This window comes from Falco punctatus (genome assembly GCF_963210335.1).
Source record: "Falco punctatus genome assembly, chromosome: 5".
Classification (NCBI taxonomy): domain Eukaryota; kingdom Metazoa; phylum Chordata; class Aves; order Falconiformes; family Falconidae; genus Falco; species Falco punctatus.
In genome coordinates, this window is record NC_137584.1 from 59555439 (window position 1) to 59580317 (window position 24879).

Below are 24879 nucleotides of genomic sequence, written 5' to 3' on the forward strand. Positions count from 1 at the left end.
TCTGCTGTCGCTCAATGGACAATTTGAAGGCTTGACTCACAGCTAAATAAAGTCAGTAGGAATCTTCAGAGTTTGGGATGAGGCTGATTTTCTTTCTTTTCTTTTGCTTTACACTTACAAAGAAAAAGTAAATTTTCCCTTGACCTTGAAAAGAAGTTTTGAAATATTTTACTAATTTTTAATGAGCACATATTTGATAAAGACTTTAATGTCACTTGTTTGAAAATATACTTCAGTCTCTTGGATGCCTCTCCCCTGGAAAGGTTCATATACCAGAGGAATTCCTGACTTATAATAGGGCATCCTTTATACTTCACTCTTAGTTACAATTGTTTGACCTTTCAGCAAATGTTCCAAATGGCTCTGCTTGTTCACTTGATCTGTTTTTCAAGAAGCAGAGCTAACTTTGTGGCTTTGCTGTATGTAAGTCTCAGAGATTAAGTCAGATGAAGTATTATTCAATGATTAGGATAACAGAATGGGCAGACGTTCTTAAGCAGAAGAGCCATATATAGCTGGGGTTATAAGAACATTGATTTTTAGCTTGGTTGCAGTAGGTTCTGCATGAGGTGCTTTCTCACAGATTTTGCTTCACTTACAAGAGTGTAATTAGAGTAGTATGTCACCTATAAGCATGAATGGATGGACATTACATTATTCAAGATCCCCCTTTTCACAGAGTGAGAATGCTGACTGCATCTACATTCAGAAGTATGAAAAATATCTTCATCATAGTGATGTCTACTGATGCCATCTGTATATCCATCTATCCAACAGAAAGAAAGAAATTTAAACATGTCGAGAACTACAGAAAGAGATAACACAAGGATGTGTAGCATGCTTACAATTAACAAAGTCTATTCTCTTGTGAATCATTCAGAAAGTATTGGTGCTGAGCTTTCTTAAAAAAAACGTAGACACTGTACCCGCCATGCTGTTTCAAGAACAAGTAAAAAATGTTGAAGAAAATTTTCAGCTGTTATAATATTTACACTAATTCAGAAGACAGTTTATTCCAGGAAAAGATCTGATACTTAAATTTCAGGAATTAATATTGTTACCTGCATTTGCTACACAAAAAAAATACCTTTTCCCTAAGTGACTGAGGTTTGTGTAATCAACTGCACTTACAGCTTCCTGTGTGTGGATGACTGATATCACATCGTGCTCCAGATTTTTTTCTTTTTTGAACCACTCCTGATGAATGCAGAAGGCAATGGAATATGTTCCCACCTGCTCTGTGGTGGGGGAGATGAATCTATTTCAGCAATTACAAAGTAAAAAAAGGAGAAATCACTAATTACTGGAACCATGAATCACTGGTACAATTGAAATTGGCCATTCCCAAAGTGCAGGCTGTTTCTCACTACAAGTGTAGCTGAATCATTTGTTTGCTCGTATCCCTCTCTACTTGCTTTATTTTTTAGTCTACTGACTGAACTTTTTTAATCATCCTGGGAAATCTGTTTGTGGTAACATTTAGTATTTCAGCCATGCTCATCGCCATGCAACTTTCTGGAAAGCTCTGTGGGATTTAGTCTACTACTTGCCTTTAATGCTGTGCTGCTCAGGGTGTGCAGGCACTCGGTGGCTGCACAGAACATAAAGCTCTTTTGAAAATAGTGACGGACATAGCGGTGCAAGAAGACAGTGCAGTAGGGAAGCAACACACACAAGGGCTGGTGATCAGAAGGGACTTGGAGACACCAAAGAAATTAAGAAATTATCAAAAAGCCTGCTACTGTGAGTGGGGAGGAAATAGAGATGATGGTAAAGAGAAAGGGCATCCTTCACAGAGAGTGGAAGGAAGGGCTTGAATAATTTTGCTGCTTCAATGGAAAATGGTTTATTGAAGTTTTAGAGTACCATCACCAATTTTCTATTGTAATCAACAACAGAAGAGTGATAGTTAGCTAGTTTTTCATAGACCTAAATTCTTCAAACTCCTTTATACCCCACATTGGTTATCAGTAAATTTTGTGAATTCTTTCTTATAGTCCACTCTCATGTTGCTTGAGGGACCTTGATTTTGCTTTCCAGAAGCTCCACTTCCTCCCATTTTCACACAGTAATAGCAACATCATCTGCAGTTTCCCCTCACTTTGTGTCCTACAGGCTGGAGAGATTTAAGTGCAAAGCCTGCAATCTGGTATTCAAGGTTTACTGGCCTCTGCCAACAAATTTCCCTGTTATTCCCAAGTGATTCTCAAAGGAAGCTAGTTAAACTCTGATCGGGGAATTTATTTTGTTACCCAATAGGTCAGGGACAGCAATGAAGCAGCAGTGGTGTAGTACCATGCTTTTACTTGTGCACCTCTTCAGCCTCGCTGGTACAGTGACATGCCTTTCTTATGCTCACCAAGAAATGGTATTTTGGACAGGCAAGAGGAGTTTTTCCGGCAGTTGTCACAAAGCATATGGCAATATCATGCTCAGTGATTAAGATGGAGAAAAAAATCAAGTGTTAGTCTAAACACAGAATATTCCATGTGGATGAAATGTTGGTATTTCTGAATAACTCTTTTATGTCAATGTCAAATTTTAGGGTTTTAGGAGAGTATGTTAAAAAATGAATCTTACATTGGTATGAGCAGTTTTGATAGAGTCTTCATGAATGTTAAGCTCACTGAAGAGAAGAAACAATACAGTTTACATTCCCTGTAATATGATTTTTTTTAAAAAATCTTAATTGTAAAATAGAGACATTATGGTAGAAAATGTAGGCGCTCTCATAAAATGCCCCTATACATGGGCATCTGCTGTTTCAGAAGTGATTGAAATCAAAATAAAAAAAATACTCTCAAAGGCTTTGAGGTGTGGTGAGATGACAATTACTTAATTAATGCCATACAATTAATGTAACATTATCAAAAATAATATAAATTTAAAAGCAACTGAGTAACAAATTTTTAAAGACAGTTCAGAATTGAACACTTCTTGGAATGTTGGAATATTAGTTGAAATCAATACTGGTTTGTGCAAATAAGTTTTAAGGACTCCAAATAAATGAATAAAGAAATGCTACATCACAGTATATTCCAATAAGAGGTTTGAAAATGCCTGTTTATTATTATGTGTTCAATAGCACTTCATTTCTTATAATACTTAGCTGTCTGGGGTGTCTTGCTGTGGTGGTTTAACCTCAGCGAGCAACTAAGTACCGCACAGCTGCTGGCTCACTGCACCCTCACCTGGTGGGATGTGGAGGAGAATCGGAAAAAAGTAAAACTTACGGGTTGAGATAAGAATAGTTTAATAATTAACATAAATTATTGTTATTGTTATTTTTGTTATTATCATTATTATTAAATAAGGAATAAATAATAATGAATAACTGAAATTACTAGTAGTGGTAGTAATGAAAAGGAAGGCAACAACAAGAGAGAAAAAAATAAAACCCAAGAAAGTAAGTGATGCATAATACAATTGTTTGCCACCTGCTGACCGATGCCCAGCCAGTCCCCAAGCAGTGACTGGCCACTCCCAGCCAGCTTCCCCCAGTTTACATACATGATGTTCTATGGTATGGAATATCCCTTTGGTTAGTTTGAGTCAGCTGTCCTGGCTCTGCTCCCTCCTGGCTTCCTGTGCACCTTCTTGTTGGCAGAGGATTAGAACCTGAAAAGTCCTTCACTTAGAGCAAGCACTACTTAACAACAACAAAAACATCAGTGTGTTATTAACATTATTCTCATACTACATCCAAAACCACATCACTGTACCAGCTACTAGGAATAAAATTAACTCTATTCTAGCTGAAACCAGGACACTTGCTCTTTCACCACTGTAAATCACGTTAAGTGCAAATCTTGCTACTTAAAAAATTGTTTTTAAACTCTGGTACATCTGCTAGCTTGGGAGCAGACTGTACTGAGACTGGTCTCTAGGCAACTTTAATTATGTTTTTCATTCAAAAAATGGAACTTCTCAGCCATCAGATGCCACCTGCTATCTTTTTTATCTCCACTCTTGTGAACTCTTGATCAGGGCAGCAAAGGGACCATTAGCTGTCATACTTATATGGTGCGTTGTCCTAAAAGCTCTGCTGTTGCATCGCATTTTCAAAGCCAGAACCAAGCTCCCAGAGCATGTTCTTGATTTTGCTTTGGTCAGTAATTAACAGCCAGAATTTTTTGTGTTGTTTTTTGTGTTTTGGTTTTTGTGTTGTTTTGTTGGGTTTTTTTTTTCTGGAGATCCAGCACAATTTTGACTTCACAACAATGGCAAATACAATTTCAATTTTCAACACAATTCTCTCTGATTTTTTAAGTCTCTGTTCATTTTTCTGATCTTTTCTCTTTTTCTTCTCCCACTTTTAATTACAAAATGAATTGAATACTTAAGTCAAAATAAATGGTGGGTGCCAAGCAGTGATGCAAGATTTGTGTAAGTTTTATTAGAAACATTCTTCTTTGAGTCAGCTAGTGGAGCTATGGTCATGTTGCATAAGGCAGCTTCATGACACAACTTATTTTCTGTGGGTCTATGTAGATCATTATCCAATCAGTGGAGTTTGATAAGTCCATTTTAGTATGCGATCCTCAGCTAAAGATAGAGAAGGTAGATGAGATAGAGAAGGTCAGTGCTAGCTGAAGTTCAGGATGAGAATTCCTCCTTTAGTAACTGCTTAACATTCTAAATTTCTCTTTAGTATTTGATTCAGTGAATTCTGTCTTTCAGAAGCATCTAGTAATTTCCCAGAGTGTTGGTGCTTAGTCCAGATCAGCCAGTACAGAGGAATCCTTGTATCTTTAGCATCCTTAACCTCAGCTATTGGGTTACACCATGTTTGATTAGGTTATTAGCTACTGTTCTGTTTGGACACTGTGGTTGCCAACTAATGCTGAAATTAGTTTCTGTTTGTAAATTTACTATTACCACGGTGTTCTTTGGTAAGCTTCCAAAGAAAAAGGCTGGTTTAGATACTACATATAAAATAATGCTTCCAGTAGTAAAAGCAGGTTTAGGCAACTATTCTCAACTGCATCATTAGCAGGTCTATCAATATAATGTCTCTGAAATATTCATTTATCTGAATAACACTTTTAATTTAAGATATTTTTAAAGTACATATATATATTTGAGTGAGAGATTTCTAGGAAGAAAAAGCACAGAGAAACCTTTCAAGAGAGTACAATTCAAAATCCATTTATTTCCCTGAACTCCTTTTTATATATAAAAATTACAGGTTGTATGGTGCTGCTGAAGATCTGTTGTTCTCAAACGTACAATGTACACTGTATTATAAATCCATTGCTTAAAAAGGTGTAAAAGTTTTGTGAGCCCTAGATCTCAAATTCACTTCAGAGCAGTGTTTGAAATATTCCATTTTGGAAGTTTGTTTAAACTCAACCAACCACAGTCTGTACTAGAGCACTGGGGCATCCTTGCCTAATGGCTTATTACCAACCTCCTAGGGACTCACTGGCATGAAAGGTACTATACAAGCTTAGAGGGACTTTTTTTTCTTGCCCCATGTGTAGGTTAGGTGTCATTTGCAGTTACTGTGTACTGCTAGTTTACTTCAAAAGAATGCTGATCGAGGCCTGAGGAAAAGATCGAGCTATGTGCTAAAAAGACGCAAAAGAATAAAGTACTGCTTTGCTTTTCTACTGAGATACATCTGTGCTGGCTGCCAAATGCTCATTCCTAGTTTGAATTCAAAATTGATCCTTTTAGCCTGTACAGATAAGAACAAAGTCAGATCATGTTTGTTTAAATATTTGGTGAGTTTTAATAAAATAATTTGAAAAAATTTTACTGTACTTTAATCTTTTTCAAGAGTCAGTAAAAGAAAAACTTGTTCATTCACCTGGGAAGCGGGGAGCTTGTACAACCACACTTGCTTTCTGAGAATACAGACCAGAATACAGCCATCTTCAAACATCTCCTGAGAATAACTGTAAAAAGAAAAGTGTTCTTCACAGTCTTCCACAGATGAGACATGGTTTTGTTAACTACAGTGCTTAGCCTCTTTAAACCTGCTGCAGGGCTTTTTTTCCAAAAAAGTCTATGGCTAGGGTTGTCAGAGGTATCCAAAAACCTTGTATCACTCAGTATTTGAGTGGTTTACCTAAGCCTTTTAAGAATACCTAAATACCAAATGTGTCCTCAACAACTTCTGAAAAATTGACTGCTTCAGATTGGGCACCAAATTACCTAAAGCATCAGACTTTGAAGTTTTATCTCCTATAGTAGGTCTACTAAAGGGTTTTTTTTAATTGCTTTACATTGTGTTAGAAGTGGGGCTTTTCTTGAAAATAAAATGCATTCCCTGTTGCTGGATATCAAATAGTCCTGTCACCAATACCAAGAACAGTCACAGTGCTTTTGACTGTACTACTGGTCAAGGCTGCTGGGGTGCCCAGACTGATATTTATGTGTTACATGGGTCCTAATGAACTTACATGGCTTCCAAGAAGTGTAGGCGTTATTCTCGAGTCATACACTTGCCTGTCCTGTTGCCAGACTTCAGATGTAAAGTTTTAAAGAGAAAATAGCCTAAGGCTCTGGCCGTTATATTTCCTAGACTGATTGGCAAAGATGTGTTTAGTATAATGTTCATATTTTGCATTACATTGATGTTTTTAGAAAAGTTAATTTCTTCTAGAAATTCCTCTTCTTAACTAACCAGAAAAACTAGACCCACTGAGAGGTCAGAGAGCTTGTTGTTGCTTTTAGAAAGAGATAACATGACTCTAAAAACCTGATGTAATATAAGCTGTGTGCCCCAACCACACTCCCGTAACTTAAGAGTTAAACTCTAGACCTATGCAAAACAAAAATTAATGAGGCAAAATGCTCATTGACTTAAATTATACTAATATAACTCAATATTCCACTCATTTGTTATATTTTCCTCTGAGTTCCATAGCTATGTGCCATTTGTGCCTTATAGCGGGTAACTGCATTTAGGGACTTCAGAAGTCCTAATCAGTTTTCCCTTCTGTGAGATCTGCCAACTGTTCAGTTCTTTGCAATTAGTTCCTTTATTTCATTCAAGTGTGAGGTGCCTAGATGTAAATATTATACACCTTCAAAGGAACCTCCAGGGTTCAATGTCCTACAAAACCTCCTCTGGATAATTTCCTATAAATCATTCCAGCTCAGTTGCATAACTATGGCTTTGGAAATCAAACTTAAGTACCTTGGCTTGAAAAGAGTAGCCTGAGCATAAAATTGTCTACATTTTCATATCAACATGTGCTATTGGAATCAGCTATTGGCAATTTTTCTGCTCTTAAAAAAAAAACCAAAACAAAACTGTGCCCCAAAAAATCATTAGAAGATTTTCTTACTGGAAAAATTGTCCAGATGTTTACTCAAATTTTACTATGCTATGTATTTCAGGTGATGTAAAAACGCAGGGATTCTTTTAACATAAATTATGGCTCTAAAATACATTAAAGTATGTTGTCCTAATAAATGGTGACTTAAATGAAAAAAGGGAAAGAAAGAACTTGAGGGCTTTATTTATATCCAGTGTGTTATTGTAAGTAATGCTGTCAATTTATTTTTTTTTATAACCTCCAGCAACAGAAGATTATTGTGATAAATGATTCATATTGCTGCAATATACACCTTTTAAAATTTCCATATCTGGCAACTAATAGGCACTTCTTGAAGGCTTCAGTAGGCTCCTTAGCCAGATAACGTGGCTGAAAGCTGCCTCATGATTAATTTCATCTAAATGTGGTAATTATCGTACTTTGAAGTAATGCCTGCAAAACATGCTTTCACAGAGAGTTAGTGGAAGGAGAGGATTAACCTAGAAACATTTTAGTTCAGAGCAGCGTATCACCCAAATAGAAATGTATTTTCCTCTGAATTTTTCAGGACTTTTTATTACACCACTTGGCAGTCATTTGCATTACCTTATCTCATATCAACTTCTTCACAGCAATTTAGAAAGCAACAGAAACTGAAGCAACTTTGTATTATTATCATTAATGGGATAGTCTTGGTTTTGCAAGCCACTTATCCTGGCAGCTTCTGCCCTGAAGTATTTCTTATATTAGTGTTTAAGAGCAAATTAATTTATCATTCATACAGGTTGTGGACACAAGCATTATCCTGCCTATATTCTAGGCACACTGTAGATTATTAGAAAGGATGTTCATTTCCTCATGGGCACCCAGGGGAGTAACTTGCACCACTACTTTATGCGTACCTTTGCTTACTGTCTCACAGGACTTCCGTGATCCATTTCTTCATTTTCAGGTGAGACTAGTGAAAAATGTACATAAGGCCCCAAGTATGGTTATAAAAATGGATTACTTTTGTACCCAGCTAAAAGCCCTAAGGTAGAATAGCACCAAGAATTAATAACAGAGAGCGAAGTTATCACTGAGTATTTCTGCCCACTTACATCTGCTTAGTAAAGATTCCAAATCTTCTCTCACCCATCAGAAAAAAGTCCTACAAAAAAGTGGCATAAAAATGCCACCTTAACTGAAGATGAGACTGACCAGCTTAGTTAAGTCTCTCTGGTAGGCTGCCTGGCCATGCTGTATTTTGATATAGCCAAGTTATTTTAAGTTTATTGAAAAATCAACCAGGGGCAGATTTTGCCTACTCCTACACGGTCCATATGTAGGACCGACTGAGTTTCTTCAGGTTCATAAGCCATTCCACTTTGGCTCCATTTTGTTAAGAGTCATATGTGTGTTCTTTTTCACAAACATGAAAGAAATGAATTAGCTTCAACTTTGATTGAACGTTAGGAAAAGTTTGGAGAAGCAAGGATCTTTCCTCCAGGCTGGACTGGGGGGATGGCTCAGATTGTCTGTGTCTTCTTTTTAGCTGTAAACCTTGACTTTGTTTTGGCATGTGGGAAATACGTGGCAGCTGGAGTTTTGGCTAGCCATTACGTGAAGCCTTCCAAACTAGACCTCAGTTGCATGGTTGCCAACAACTGTAGGAAGATAGAGCCTTTCATTGCATGTCTTTATACTTAAGCTCGTAGTGCATCTTCCCTTGCATTTCTGCAACCTGGCAATGTGCACATGGTGAGCAACCGTGGCTCAGCTAGTATACGTAAGCCATGGTAACTCAATTACGTGTCAAATATCACAGATTATTATACTGAAATGAATCAAAAAAGTTCTTGTTCACACAGGTTTTGCTGCATTTACACTTAAGGTTAAATTTGCGCAACTGTACCATGAAACAACAGAAGTTAACTGATTCACTGCATCAATCATATGCACTTTGCAGCAAAGAAGCTGTTTCACCTCTAAAGCACAAATAGCAGTTTTCAATCTCCTATATCCTTCCTTCCTGTGTTTTCATGCATATGTGGTTTATTTTATCTTACAGATAAAAAAGAAGCTGCTGTGTCCAAAGAACTCAAAAGTAAGAAACTACTGTGCCATAGGTTATGATCTCTTTTATATGTCATGTAGTGTCAAACAGCACGTTTCAATAACCTAAAATAATAGTTATTGAATTGTTGAAAATACAAAGAAAAAGTAGCTACATCAATTATAATTGAAAAATTACATGTTTAGATTTCAGCTGCCTCCAACTTTTTAAATCCATTCTTATCCTACCTCTAATTCCACACTCTTCTTTGTGACTGACAGCTTTGCCTTCCCCTCAATTCTAGCATTGTCTTCAAACACAAAGGTTTCATGGGGAAGGAAATGTCAAATGAGATCTCAGCTGAATATGCTCTCAGTGACAGCAATGCTGGTAAATGGGCTGAGAAGACTGGGAGTCCAACAGGCTGAGGACCACCAAATTTATCTTCACAAATGCAAAAAAAGGCCCCTGACTATCTCGTTATTTCAGATTCAGACAGAGACTTATGACACAAAAGAGAGCTAGAGGCTGGGCTTTTCTGCATAAATAACCAAAAAATGCTCTAAGAATGTGGGATTGTTAACAAGGGAACTCTTAATGCCTTTCTTTTCTACAAATCTGCAAGCATCAATGCCTCAACACAGTAAGGATCGTAAGACAGTTTCACTGGTAAAACCATCTGCTCAGATTTCTCTTCTGAAAGTACAGTATATAAGAAAAATTGGGGAAGTTATGGGGCTTTGAAATCTCATTTTTAAAAAAATCATGATTAAAGAATGCACTGACTCCCATCTCCACGTATGATCTCTCCTTACCTGTATGGCAGAGTAATCCCCTGCCATCCTCAGTTTTGCAGGAATTTGTTAAAAGATTTCTTTTGGTAATCAAGAAAAGCTTATATATTGGTTTTGTACTCAAATTTTGCAGAAACATTGAAAAAAGATTGAATGGACTTACTCTAAAAGTAATGTTCTGTTAGTGAAATAAATGCTTGTTTGCAAGCCAGACTTAAAGTATCTATTGATCTGGGCACATGATTCTTCTCATGGGAGAACTCGCCAGCAGCTGTCACAGCAAAACTTCCCAGTTCCATCACATGAATGAAAGTTGCAGGGTGAAACTTTCAGCTGAAACTTGGTCATATAAAGATGCAGAGTCATTAACACTGAGATAATTTGTGAATTGCAAACTAAAAAGCATATGCTTACAAAAGAAAGTTTTAGACATTTGGCACTTTTCTTTCAATACTACTGAAAAGTTAAAAAATAAATAAATTACAGAAGGTTTTGGTCAAACATATTCTTCATTCTAATGTTTTCCCTCAAAATTATTTTAGTTGCTCAAAAGTTAAATATTTCAAATGAAAATTAAAATCTTGGTAGAATAAAAAGTATCCTAGTTTACTTTGATTTCACAGAGAAAAAAAAAAAAGTCTCACTGGCCAGCAGTCTCTAGCTGAAAGCTCAGAAGGGAATAAATGCAGGAGTCCTGCAGTTTTGTATTGTCCATCTTGTCACTTGTAGAATATGTCTGTTGGATCTCTTGTTACTTCTGCAAGAACAGGCACCAAGAAAGTGACACTAAGTAAATTCTTCTTCAAAGTCTTCTACATATTTCCCAGAAGGAGGGGTGAGCACCCCAAGTAATTACAATGTTGTGATAATAACTTTAGGATATAATTATCTGCTGCAGGCTTTTAAATGGATGGAAACAAAACAATCCCACACATGCAAACTATATTTTGTTTTCATTCTGTTTCACAAGACAATCTGATGCATCTTTTATGAACTTCTCAAAAGACTGGAGGGAAAGAACTCAAAATTACATTCCTGATTTAGCCATATCCTTTTTCTTTGTAATAACACAGTGACAGATGTGAAGGATTAACTAACATTTTTTTGGCATTCTGTAATTCAGATTGTGATTAAAATGATTAATTACTTCCTCTCAAAATATGGAAATGTAAATTTTAAGTTAGAGGATCTTCAAGTTGATATAAAAAAAATACATTATGAAAGTCAGCAAAATTTAGCTCAAAGATATTTGTTAAATTATTGCAGCTTAAGTACAATCTGTCTTAGCAGTTCCCAAGATAAAAGCAATTAACTAAAAAGTAGTAAAGAGTAAAGAAATTCAGTTAGTTAGTTCTTCTATCCAGAGCTGAGATTCTCCAAGTCTGCTTGGGGGTGCACATACCCTTCATCATTTGGACCTTCATTCTGCAAGGAAATATCCTACCTCAGTAAAGAAAGCATAGGGCAAATGTTTCATCAAATGACCAAGAGCAGAAGAACTACAGTTAAGTGGCCTGAGAGGGCTTGCTTCTCTGCTGGGAGAAACCAGCAGGTGCTCTTTCAAGTGCAGGATCAAACATGAAGTTGTTCTTCTAATGCTCCTCCATTTCCATACTTTGAGAAGCAGCCTAATTTCACCTTTTCTCATCAGGGAGAGATTCAGACGGGGGAAAGGATGCCATTCTGAATAGCTGTGGAACCATCAGAAGCATCACTGATGCATTCACAACAGGGAATCCTTGCCAGCTGCCATAGGCTGGTTCAGGACCTTCTGCTCTCAGAGCTGCAAGATCTAATGTGGAGGCTTCCAGGCAGTAGCTGTTGCCTGAGTGGCAAGGCCATGCCCAAACCCCTAGATACCTGTTTGGCTCTGCTTTGCCAATAGATATTGAATTACTAGACAGAAAAAGCTAAAATAAGTGATTCAGTGCCTAACAGCATGAGTTTACTAACCCTTTGGCTGGTTATATTTGTTGGTGCCTTTGAGTTTACTGAAGGCAATTCAGCTGTTTTCTCTTTGGGTAATCTCTTTGTCTAACTCTTCGGTGAAAAAATTGCTACAGGCTGTACCTCATTGGAAGCCTTTCCTCATATTTCTGTTTTTGTAAAGTATAATGCTTTATAATAATTGGTTTAATTTGTTCTCTTTTTTTAAGACCCAGCAAAAGCTCCTGCAGCCAAAGCAGCCAGCAAAAAAACGGCAGCACCAGGTAAAGGAGTAAAATGCTAACATTCAGTGTTTCTTGTATTCTTGAACCAGTTTCTTGCATCATAGCACCATCTGCTGGTTTATACAAAAGCCACTGTTCTGGGTTTCTGTTTAAATTGTCATAATTTGTGCGTGAAATCTTTGCTGAGAACAAAAGCGTTTTGTATTGATCTCTGACATTGTGGTTGCTTCTTGTCCTCCCATGGTAGCTATGAGGCGCCATATTGGGCCATTCTGCAGAACTTGAGATCAAAAAATGAATCTGAATGTAAAGACTGATTTTAAAAGCAATATTTACAGAAATGAGTTTCCATGTGAAGCTGTATTTGAGCCCTTTGGGAAGGGGATTTGATTTCTCAGGGCAGATCTCACAATCAGAAATATGCACTGACAAGACAAGCAAACTTTTTTTAAAACAAGAAAATGGCACAAATTTATACAATTTAGATTGGATTGTAGAAATCTACTACTTTTTATTGATTTCTGATCTCTTCTGCTTCACAGTAATCTCCAAAAATGCCATGTCACATTTTAATAAAACCTAATATAATGAATAACAATCTACACAGGTTATTTGTAGGTTTACTACATTTTAAATTAACTAATACACACACACAAAAAAAGGGGGGAAATCCCACGTGCAAATGTGATCAATATAAAACTATAATACTACTCTGCTCTAAAGCAGGGTGTCAAATGCTGTACTAGGCTCTGCGCTGCTGAGCTGTGCCCAGTGCTGGCACTGCAGGAGTGGCCAGCCCATTCCCTCTGATGCTTCTTGCCTCCAGCTGATGCCACTGTATGTGGCTGTAAGGGTCAATGTGGATCTGAGATTTTTTTTTTTTTTTCTTTAATGTATTTTGGCTGTATTTCTCCAATTCAGACCTTTTTGGTGGTCTATTTCAGAGATGTACACCAAATAAGAGAATAGTAACCTGCATCAGCAGAGGAGATTAGGAGTTGGTCAAGGATCAGTGCAAGGAACATCTTCAGTTGCCTCTACAACAAAAGGACTTGCAGTCTGGAATTGCAGCCGATACAGGCTATCACGGGGCATATTGTACAGCTGTATGATGAAGCTGGCCTAAAAAGCACCATTTCCCCACTGATGCTCTTAGTCCTTGTCTGCTGTATGTGTTTGACACCATGTTCAGTTGTGTTAACACAACTGGGAGAACAGTGTAGACTTCACCACTGCCATGACTTAGAGCTAAAAACTGTCCTAGAAACGTGTGTGTGGCCGGGTGTTCAGTTTGAATCATTTCAGTAAGTCTGGCTCCACAAACATTTATATTCGTGTAACTGGTAATTTCTTAAACCAGCTTTGTTGCCAAAATGTGTTGCACAGCTAGACCCTTAGATGTCTCAACAGTACACTGCAGAAATCATTATGTTAGAACCATATGCTCATAATTAATTCATTCCACCTGAGTGCATCCAATATTTGTGTTCAGTTTTGAAAAAATATTCCAATGACTCTGCTTGTTGGCAAGAATGGTGGTGACAGTAATCTGCTTAAGATAAAGAAAAGGGGGAAAACTGACATAGGTTCTTATGGAAAAATAAAATTAGTTTGTCTGTTCTGACATATTTCTATATCCCGTTTGCCTTGAAAGTAGTAAAGAGCAGTAGGCTTCAACTTCTACATTTTTGTTTCCCCTCCCCAAATGGCACCTTTGTCTCAAAATTAATTTACTCCCAGAATAACTCACCATAGCAAAATATGAAATATGCTTGTTTGGCAACATCATTAACTAGACTGTTACTTATTAGCACAGTAAATTAAATGCATTATCCGATTTCATATTTCATTTTCTTCCACATACTTTATTACATCACAACCTGTACCCCAGAATGCCTAAAGCTAAAGGCTTAGTCCTGTTAACAGACTGAACAGGCTGAGAGCACAGCTGGTCATCTTCCAGTGTTTCTACATGACATATGTTCCTGGTCTTAATGTCACTGGTGAAGAAAACCCTGCCTAATACACTGTGCACTATTTTTAACTCTATATATTTATACAGAGAAAGCAAAGAAAGTGAATGTGGAATTTGGAAGCATAGGAGTTTCTGTGTCTGGAAACTGATGGCTGCTCTAGGAAAAGAGCCTCGATGAATATCTGTTACTTGATTTTCAAAATGGATATTTTCAAATGTAGTGTTTTCTTTAACTGGGGGAAAAAAAAAAAGAAAAAAAAAACAAACCAGAACAAAATCTCTGAAACTGGGCTGTAGAGCATAGTACTTGACTTTAAAGTAGAATAGTTTCATATAAATATGCAAGCGATGATACTCTGAAGGGAGAAACCAGAGCTGAAGATATTTCATGACACTGGTCTTCCTTAGTTACACCATCTTGTGATGCCCCCATCCCAAACCCTGCCACCATTTGCTATTTGCTCTTTTTTCACCACGGTATGTCAATTGCCCAGCTGTCCCAGCAGGACAGGTCCGAGAGTGACCTAGCCTTACAAAATATCTATCATTCTTCCCTGAGGAGGGGTGCAGGTTTCTTTCACAGAATTTTCTCAGGTGCTCCATGTGTGTTGGGGCCAGCATGTTCTCCAGAGGGTTTCTCAGAGCAGCGGGAGAGGTGCTGAGCATCTGCCTCATCCTGCCATCCTCTGGCAGGACAGTGGGCTGGAAGGGAAACCTGCCCCTCACCTCTGTCCCTGCAGAGCCCCTCACCTGGGAGGAGCTCCCACACCACACCACGTATCGTATCGCACCCCACAGCTATCACTAACTGCCAGGGCAGCAGCCCAGGTGCCAGCGGTGAGGCACAGGCACATCACACCTCAGCTTGGTAAGTTTGCTGGGTCTGTTTTGGTACCGTGAGGAAAGCAAACACATGGTGGTGCAGGGCAGGGAACAGGCTCAAATCGCTCAAGGAACCCTTGCAACTCGGTGCCGCTGAGCCCCACGCGCTCCCTCAGATAGGGTCAGGGATGGGAACAGCTTGGCTGTGGGTCCCTCTCGTGGGACAACCTCACCTTATAGGTAACACACCCGCATCTTTTTTAAGCACCAGTGATAGTGCTTTCCCTTGATTTGCCTGATTTAAAAATAAGATCTCTTTTCAACACTGTAAAAATTAAATCCTAATTGCATTTTAGGATTTCCCTGGAATGGTATTGCAATTTTTAATTTAATTTTACAATATGTTTAACAGATTTTGTACTGTCACCTAACTGCCTAATTACTGATTTTTAATGCCTAATTTTTCCCGTATTCCTCTCCACACACGTGCAAAAACAATCTTATTCATTGTTACCTTTGGATTCATAACAGAAACACTTTTTCAGCACTTTTTCCCCCTTGAAAATCAATGAAATTTTGTTTGGACCCAGAAAGAATAAAATAAGTATGACAGACAAATAACCAATTTTAAGTGCTCAGATGTCAGCTTCATCCAGTTTCTCAAACTGGCTCTGTCAGTTGTGCCAGAATTATTGTTATCTTATTATGCCTCTGATTTTTCCACTGGTGGTAAGAAGCAGAAAGGAAAAAAAAGGACATTACATAGGAAATTAGTTCACGAGATAAGTACAGAATATTAGAACACAGGCTATACTGAAAAATCTGATCAGAGGATCAGTTGAAGAGGTTCAGATCACTCTGCCTAACGCAGGAAGAACTGCTGGTTCCAGTGGTAAAGGGCAGCATTTACTTAACAGACAAATAATTTTAATTCTTGGTTAAAGGTGAACAAGAGCAACAAAAACAGCAGGAGGGAAGAATCTTTGTATTTGCCATATGGTATAATACATATTAACTAATTAATTAATATAATACAAATAACACATTTATAGTGCTATTCTACTTAAAAAAAGGAAGAAATAACACAAACGTTATGGGACAGCAGGTATGCTTTGAAATGCAGGAAACGTTTATTAAGGAGCTGGGTTCGTTGGTTGTCTTTTAACAATCACCTATAGGACACAAGTACACATAAAGAATGCTAAAACCATGTAAATGTTACAAAAGATTAATAAAATTCAGCACATTACTGAATAATTTACCAATGTGGTGGAACAGGCAAAATTATCATAAATTCTTTTTCAGGTTTCTCAGTCAGGTAGCTCTCTTGAGTCACACGTCAGGGATGTATTTTACTCACAACAGCACACCCCCTACATCATCCATCCACCTACCTATTGTATTCATCTGTAGGCGTATTGCCCAAGAGAAGAGACATAAAAACCCCAGTGTAAGTTGTATGTTAGACACCACTGTGTAAGTACTTTTGGAAAGAGAAAAAGGAGAGAAACAGTGTTTCTTTCTCTTTCTCTCTCACCATATGTGGACGTGGCCGTAGTAGAGTTTGCCATCCTGCAGTCTCAAGATCTTATGTCTGAGTGCCTTTATGTGCCCTCATATTTCTCTTTATAGGCAGCCACTGCCTCTGGTTAGCATTTCTGCATGTATTTCTGCAGTACAGGTGTTAGCAAGAAAATTCTTCTGGTAACTGGAACAGTCTGTTCAGTTTTTTAGTCCCTGAAGTTAATCCTCTCACACTTTTCCATAACATAAGCACAGCCATTCTCAGGGTTTGTTTTCTGGGTTTTTTACAGTTTAACTCTTCAAGGACAAATGATAGGGGTAACTTACTGCATGCATAAGGATAGGCTTTGCAGTTTATTTCAGGATGAAATAAATCTTCACTCAGGTAGCAGATGTTTATGCAGCAGTAACCAAAATAATGCAACCCTACCTGTATTAATCCTGCTGCTCAGGGTCCTTGGGTTTAGATCCAGGATTGCTCTGTAGTCCTTTTGATTCATAAAGGCTTTTTTTTTTTTTTTTTTTTGTCCAGGCTAGCATAATTCTTCATCTCTCCCACCTTAACTCTTTGGGAAATTAAACATCATATCTTCTCTGATTTATTCAGTTTCTTTCTGGTTTTAAAGGGAGAGTTACAGAGTTGTCTGGTTTTGCACAGTAGGTGGAAATTATGTGATCTCGGTCCTCAGTAACCTGCAGAGGGATAGGAGAAACCGGTCTTGGTCCTCACCTGTTTGTCCCAGACAGCTTCCTCTGGGCTTAGTGAAGCCTCACAGCTGACTCTGCTCCTGTCTGCCAGGAATGCACTGTACCCTCAGCAGCTAAAACCTGGCTGCTGTTGCGTAGTCCATCACTCAGCCACTTCTTAATATCTGCAGGAATCTATTATGTGGATGGAGACTAATTCCACAAATCATTCCAACCCACTGACATTTTCATCCCAGATCAAATCTGAGAAAATATTACAGGCTAAGAGGTCTTAAACTGTCGGCAGGATTTTGTAACCTGGATCATTACCTAACTCTGAATGGGAGAGGAAAAAAGAATTATTGAGTTATGTCACAATATACACCCTCAAAGAGGGAGAATTTTCCAATGTTAGAAGACTTTTCTTTACAACCTTGAATTTTTTACATACAGGATTTATTTAAATGGAGCATGAAATAGCTTATTTTACACTCAGCTTTCTAGTCTGAAATCCAGTTTTTATTCACCGATTTTTAAAATATTTTTGAGTGAATGGCCTAGAATTCAGGATATTTTTGCTACTTTTGCTAGGATGATGAAATGCCCAGTCTCATAGCCTGGCATGCTACTGTTATATTTATAGATTCCTTCGAGTATTATCTGCTTCAGGACCATATAGAGTTAAAATAATTTCATATCCTTCCTTTCACATCATAGTGAACTGTGAAGACACTTGTACTAAGAACACAGCCTTGTTCCTTTTTTTATTACCAGATATTATTAAATGCTGCAGTCCAGCCTATGCAATGCAGCAAAGTACTATTGTACTAACACAGAAATGACACTACTTGAAGAGCAAGGCAGGGGGAGCAAGTTAACAATAAAAAAAGAAATTATTTAATACATGAAAGTAACAATAATGAGAACAAAAGGGGGTCAAAATTAAATGCTATTTAAATACAAATTAGAGCTAAAAGGATTATTTAAGTATTCACTTTTTAAAGAAGAGGAATTTTAAGGTGTTCTGTTTTGAGGCTGGCAATCTTTCATACCCCTGAAGTTGTTTCATGATTCAAGTGCACTTTTGGCAAGAATTGGGCCAATTTCAGCAAAGCACTTAACATATCTTTAGCTCTATCTTGAAGCAGCAAAGCTTTTAAGCTTTGTTGAATCCAGACTATCACATGCACTATGTGTATGATTACCTTCCCAGGCATTAGTCTCTTGGAAGTTGTACCACCTTTGCTTTGCTAGAAAGGGAATAGAAGGGGCTCATTCTGATCATTGAGTCCATTATGAAAATCACACTTGATTTTCAGGGAAGCAATGGTGAGTACTAGACTTTTCTATACCGTATATGGTTATATTACTTCTACTATTTATTATGTCCTTGAATATGGCAGTGGTATGTTTTAGAGAAAGAGCAAGTGGAAATACAGTATGCTTCACTATGATGTTTCTTAAATATAAGTTGTCTCACATCATCGTACAGATCTACATCAACTACAGATTTGAAAGTTTCTGTATTAAGAAATTACAATCAAGTGTCATAAGTATAAAACAAATCATAGCAATGCACAGCACCACTTCAGTCTGCAGAGTGCCGCAGATAATTTGATGGGGTTTTTTTCTTCTATAACACCTGCTTGGAGTGCACAAGTTTGGAGCCTTACATATTTCAGAAATAGGGGTTGCTGGGTTTATTTCATGCTTACAGGAGACTCCTCTCAACATTTTAGTGACTGTCCAAGCCTTTTGTCAATGTCCTCCTTCACAATGCTGCCTCTGCAAATACCTTCTGAAGTTTCTTGTCCTGGTTAAGGCAGTCAAAGAAGCCTTTCAAAATACTTAACCACATGTTCCTTTGATTTGTTCTCTGACAGCAAGCATACCAAAGCTTTTGCTCATTGTCTCATTCTACTCTACCCCTTTGGGCTAACTGACATCAGTACCCACCTCTAAGTCAGGTGCTACAGTTAGAGCTCCTGTTCTTTCATTAACACTGAATTAAATTCTTTCCTTTAGCATCTCATTGCATTAATTTTTAGGGTCTAACACTTTTGTTACTGAATTAGCTAATTTAATCTGCACATCACATTTGCCTTATGATAGGCAAAAGCTAGAATTGGTATTTACTTCAAAGGTATTTTTTCTCTTCCGAAACATCTGTTCCAGACTGATATTCTCAATGGGTTCCAAGCCTGAAGCAGAAGTCCTTCCCTTGTCAAAAGAAGGTGGAGTATGAACAAGTTAAAGCGTGAGCAAGTAGTAATGGCATCCAAGCTATGACCACTCTCAGTGGGCATGCATTTGCCATAAATCAATTACAATATAATATGACTCATCCTACCTCAAAGTGAGACACTATCAAGAAAACTGAATTACTTTCACCTTGCTGTTGTCTATGAGTATGCATACAATTGCTGCACCTGATCTTGTGCTCAGTAATTTGTCATGTTGCTTGTTGCCCTCCTTTGAGAAGCTCCACTAGGAGTGATGTAGGAAATATCTCCATAGAGCTGCTGTTGATTCAAATGGATGTGATTTCACCCAGGATTTTTCTAAATCCAATAGAGTGTCCTTTACTCATATGGATTGACTGGAAATACTTGCACCTGTGCAGCTTACTCATCTTAGTTCTCAAAAGGCTGGAGGTACTCCTCAAACCTATATTTTAAAAGAAATACAGGTTAAGCTTTATCACAGCTAAGGATCAACTAGCAGATTCTAGTTCTCTGCATTAAAGAACTATAACATGTTTATAAATTACATTTTTGCCACCTAAGCCTTAACCTGAATGCTTGTGTCAGAAATCCTATGACTAGTGAAGTTAATTTGTTCTTAAAATAAATTTGTGCTAATGATGGGCATTAAGAATGAATCTTTCCACAAGGGCTCTGTTCATAGCATATAAGGATTTTGGAAAGTGTCCTTTTCAGGGGCGGTACACCAGTTCTGAACACAGGCAGTGCCCTAGTCAGAACTGTAAGATTAAACTAATTTTCTTTTTGAGGATTCTAAATAATAAAAAAAATTATTCCAATGGGAAATTAGGGATCTGTGTGTCTATGAATACACCCACACTGTGCACCGGTTCTGCTCCTTCTGATGGGAAACCAGAAGACCCAAACCTTCCCCTTCTCACATGGCAAAAGTGATGAAAGCATTTTCCTAGCAGTGATCAAATATATTCTACATTTACATAAGTATGTGCTTCAAGAGTGTTGACTTGAGCAACTGATGTATTTGCATGTGATTTGAGTCCTTGGAGAATGTTTTTCCTCTAACTCAGAGGAGCTTTGCAAGGCTGGCTGGGCAGACATCAGACATCTGCATTCTTTCCATTTCCTCCTTATGCTGGTTCCTTTTCTCTTGATTATCCCAATTTTTGCAAAACTAACAGAGCATTTCAGGCTTTGGAGAGGAAAAAGTATCTATCTGTTTTCTGAGAGACAGCTTTTTCTTTAGGCTTCACTACAATTGTACTGGAGCCTTGTGAAAAGAAGGTGCTTGCTTTCCCTCTGAGTTATTCTAAAAAGAGATGATAGACTTTCTGCCTACTCAAGTATGGAAGGACAGATCCTATCAACTTCAAAGAAGGATCTGAAATCTAAGAATGACCTCACCTTCTAAAATCAACATCCTAGGGACAATTTTGATAGCATCTTTTCTTTTTTCTTTTTTACTCCCCCCATTTAGCTTGCTGATGAGTAAGAAAAGGTGTACTAGGCTTGAATGAAGGTTTCCAGCAATCTTTATTCAAGTATGTCCACGTAACACAGAAGATCACATACTATTAAAGTTATTTTAACATCAAGATGGTTTTTTTAGTGTGTACACCTTCTAAGGAAAAGGCAGATCCTGTTGTCTCCTTTAAAAGATAAAGAGGTATTTCCCAAGGTATGACTACTTTAGCCTCCTCCCCGTAATGACTTTGATAGCAAAACTGATATATGCTTATATGGGAGGATTTTGAAAACACAAGTATCTAGCTTGCCTTTGAGGGCCAACCACATCACCTCAAATTTAGGGACCCTGGACAATTTAACGGTGTCTATCCTAATACCAGCTTCCTCTCTGAGCATCAGTCATACATCCAAAATGATTCAAGAGCTGTATTAAACAAGGAATGAGCTGACTTAAAGTGAAGCTAAGGTAATTAGTTTAAGCAGGTGCTTGGATATGAGGCAGCGCCGCTATCTCCTGCCTCTCAAGTATTTATTTGTTTGTTTGTTTGTTTTGTTATGTGAAATCACTACAGGGGACAGTATAACCCTAATCCTCTGCAGAAAAGTCTTTAAATCATTTTGGTGGCTTCTACCTTATTCAGGGATCCTGAGACATTTCTCAATTGTGAAAATTCTCATCCTTAGTTTTGATGCCATTGTTTTCTGCCTGTGAAGAAAATCTACAGACTCAATAGATTGGACTGAATGCATTTGCATTTCATCCAGGCCTCTTTTCTTTCTTTTCTTTGTACAATGTTTTTCCCAAATATTTCCCAACATGGTAGCAGATTTCCAATACAAAGGTATCGATGCAGAGAACCATCACCTGCTTTCCTTTTCTTCACAAAAATCCATCAGAACAACTGTTTGTTACCCTTCTCAAAAGATGTTCATTTATAGGGGAGCAGGTATATGTGTGGCATGATCTCACCAAGTAAGGGGTTTCCTTGGTGTGTTCTTATTCTGGAAAGAACTGTATTTGTGCAGTTCATTATCTTTATACATCAAAATGTATGATGACAGTGACTTTCTTTGATCCAGTAAGTAGAATGGCAGTCAAATATAACAGAACAAGTACTTCTTAGGAGCAGGAGAACTGGAAAAACCTAGTTTGATGCAAAACTTTCTCATGTGGATTATCTCAGGTCTAACTATGTGACTGAGCTCATATTGCAACTTTTCCTTTCAACACAAGGCACTAACAGGATCCTTTCTGTATCTAGCTGCTTGTGTTCACAATATTCTTAATTAAAGGATATCTTGGAGGGCTATACCACCCTGTCTCATTCAGTTTAATTGACTAACATGATATGAAGGTCTGAGAAAGGAAATGACAGGCATATAGCCTATAAAACAAAGATTAGAAGATTGTAAGACCAGGCTAACTTTCTGCTCTTTAAGGATTTAAGTATTCAAGACACTGCATGGTGTATGACAACAGCACGCTTCACTGAAATACTTGTGTTAACAATTAAACAATACAGAAAATACCATTTTTATGCAGCTGCTGAGTGCAAACAGAATGGTGTTGGTTATTTGACATATGTATACTGCAGAACAGCAGATCCACTTCAAATACCATTTATTTAAAGTTTTCCCAATCTGTGTGATTCCATATACAATTTTTATTTTTCTGAACACTTCTTAGGCATAAATGCTTTATCTGGATTAGGAGATAACACACATATATGTAAACACATAGCTGTACAAATTAGGAGAGGATATCGATTGTTCTTTCCTGACAGATGGTGGAGGGTCACAGTTTGTGACTGTCCATCCTGGTAGTAAAGATTAAAGTGCACCACAGCAAATGTGCCAGCCTAGATGCTTCTCAGCACTGTGCTTTAGGGAAGACTGTGGCTTAGGGAAGAGCTGCAGAGGCAAGTTCCAGTTCTCTTTTGTCTTCCACCTACCCCAGGAGTGTCTAGAAGTAAGTGACTAGTAATGAAACAAAAAATACATTTCTATGGTTTTATGGGCATGTTATACATAACTTTGTCAATTTTCATAGAAAAGAAAAGCCATTTGTTTGCAGCATCAGAGCTTATAAAGATGGTGAAATGTCAAACTAAATCAAATCTCAGTGCTATGCATGGTAGAAAAATAATATATTGCCAGCAAAATTTGCCTGAATAAAAACACAATTGTATAAAATAAAAATAAAATAAAAACACAATAAACCCAAAAATGTTTAAATATATAAAGAATAACAAATGTCATGGCAAATGCCTAACATGTCTATGGTTGACAATATCCTTTCAGTGTCATGCTAAGTACTTCTAGTAAAAACAAACAAAAAAAATAAAGACATTGAGCTCAAGCAATGATAACTTGTAGCAAAAAGGAAAGATCTAGGTATGACCTTTCCTGAAGTTTATGTCTCATGTAACAAAATTTCAGTTCATTCCATTAAAATATCAGAGCAGGAATCACCTGGAATTTCATACCCTGCCAGATTTCCCCAGAATTCCTTGATGTCATATCCTATGTTATTCATTTTTTACATTTATCTCACAGGAAAGGATCTTATTTCATATGCTCTGGAAGTAAAGCTGTTACAAAAGAACCCCTATAGAACTTCCTTAGTGTTTACAGTTTTGAAAAACAGGAAATAAAGTTAAACAAATGGAAAATTTTATACTTTGCAAAAACACTTGCTGAGTGTTGTTAATGTCATGCTGTTCCCTGATCTCATGAGAGCTGACAGATCATAGAATGAGAGGGAAAAATAATTGCCTCAGAACCACTGAGGTTATAATTACATTTTCTTCAGTTTCCAGGAAGCTGTCCTGAGCAATAGCAAAACAGAAAACCCCACAAAACCAATCAAAATATTCATTTCACAGAATGAGTCCTAAAATATCTATATGAAATTGGATACTCTGAAGAGCACTTGGGCTGCACAGAACCAAAGCTGCAGCTGTTATGATTAAGCTCATAGAGACAGCCAAACTACTGAGTCCCAAATTTCTCATTTCACTTCTTGCTGTATTTCTCCTCCTTGACTTGTGCTAGGGATGCCACCCAAGGTAGGATGCCATTAAGAAAATACAGGTTTTATTCAGGCCATAAACTCTTTAATGCCAGCTCAGTCTCTAGCTCCATCACTTTTCCATATTGCTAGGAAACTCATATCCCTGGCTCATTGCTTTGACCTGCTCCATGACCATTTTCACAGAATGTCACCTTTCATATACAATGTGACTATAAAGCACATATAATATTTTAAATGTGTATATGTTCTATGATAAATACATTAAAGTGTGCTTTATATAACTCTATTAAAGCTAGGTCCCTGATTTCAGTCAGCTAGTCTTGATGCTTTAATGTGTCTGGATTTGCTAAAAGATTTTGCTTATGAAATTGTGATGAAATTCCATCAATACATTTGGTAAAACCAGAAAAATCGAAATCTAATTTTTAGTATTTTTTTTAAGAACTCAGAGTAAGACTACATTTTAGAAACTACATTTTCCTTTAAATTATATATAAGCTGGGTCCTCGGATAGATTAAAAAAACTCAGAGAAAAATTCTTTTATTTCAGATAGAACTACATGTATTGCTTGATACAGATTTAGTGGCCGTGGGAGTGTGGAGCAATGACATCTTTTGTTTAAAACTTAGCAGTTGTGGGTTTTTTTTTTCATATTTCAAATCAGCCTGCCTTTTTTAATATACATTATTTTTTCATAGCTCTGCATGGAGTATACCTTTTTTAGTGTCCACTGTGCATTCAGTATTAATATTGATTATGAGTTAATATTTCATGTGAATAATACTCATACTGATGTTATTAATCAACATATTCAATTTTATATTGAAAGTTCTTGTTCCTTTTTGCTTATTCAGTTCCAGGATAGCTCAAATGTAAGGA

At 37.3% G+C, this 24879-nt stretch overlaps 2 protein-coding genes across 13 annotated transcripts in view; one reads left to right on the plus strand and one right to left on the minus strand.

Moving 5' to 3' along the window:
* Nucleotides 1-24879, plus strand: part of TRDN (triadin) — a 251596-nt gene that overhangs the window by 130318 nt on the left and 96399 nt on the right. For 11 of the 12 annotated variants that reach the window (XM_080389939.1, XM_080389943.1, XM_080389935.1 and 8 more), the window contains 2 exons: nucleotides 9319-9354; nucleotides 12254-12307. In XM_080389939.1, the coding sequence (XP_080246065.1) occupies nucleotides 9319-9354; nucleotides 12254-12307 (90 nt within the window). The remainder of the gene's footprint in view (nucleotides 1-9318; nucleotides 9355-12253; nucleotides 12308-24879) is intronic. The other variant, XM_080389945.1, reaches the window with a different exon arrangement.
* Nucleotides 1-24879, minus strand: part of CLVS2 (clavesin 2) — a 242221-nt gene that overhangs the window by 1442 nt on the left and 215900 nt on the right. The gene's annotated exons all lie outside the window — the stretch shown is intronic.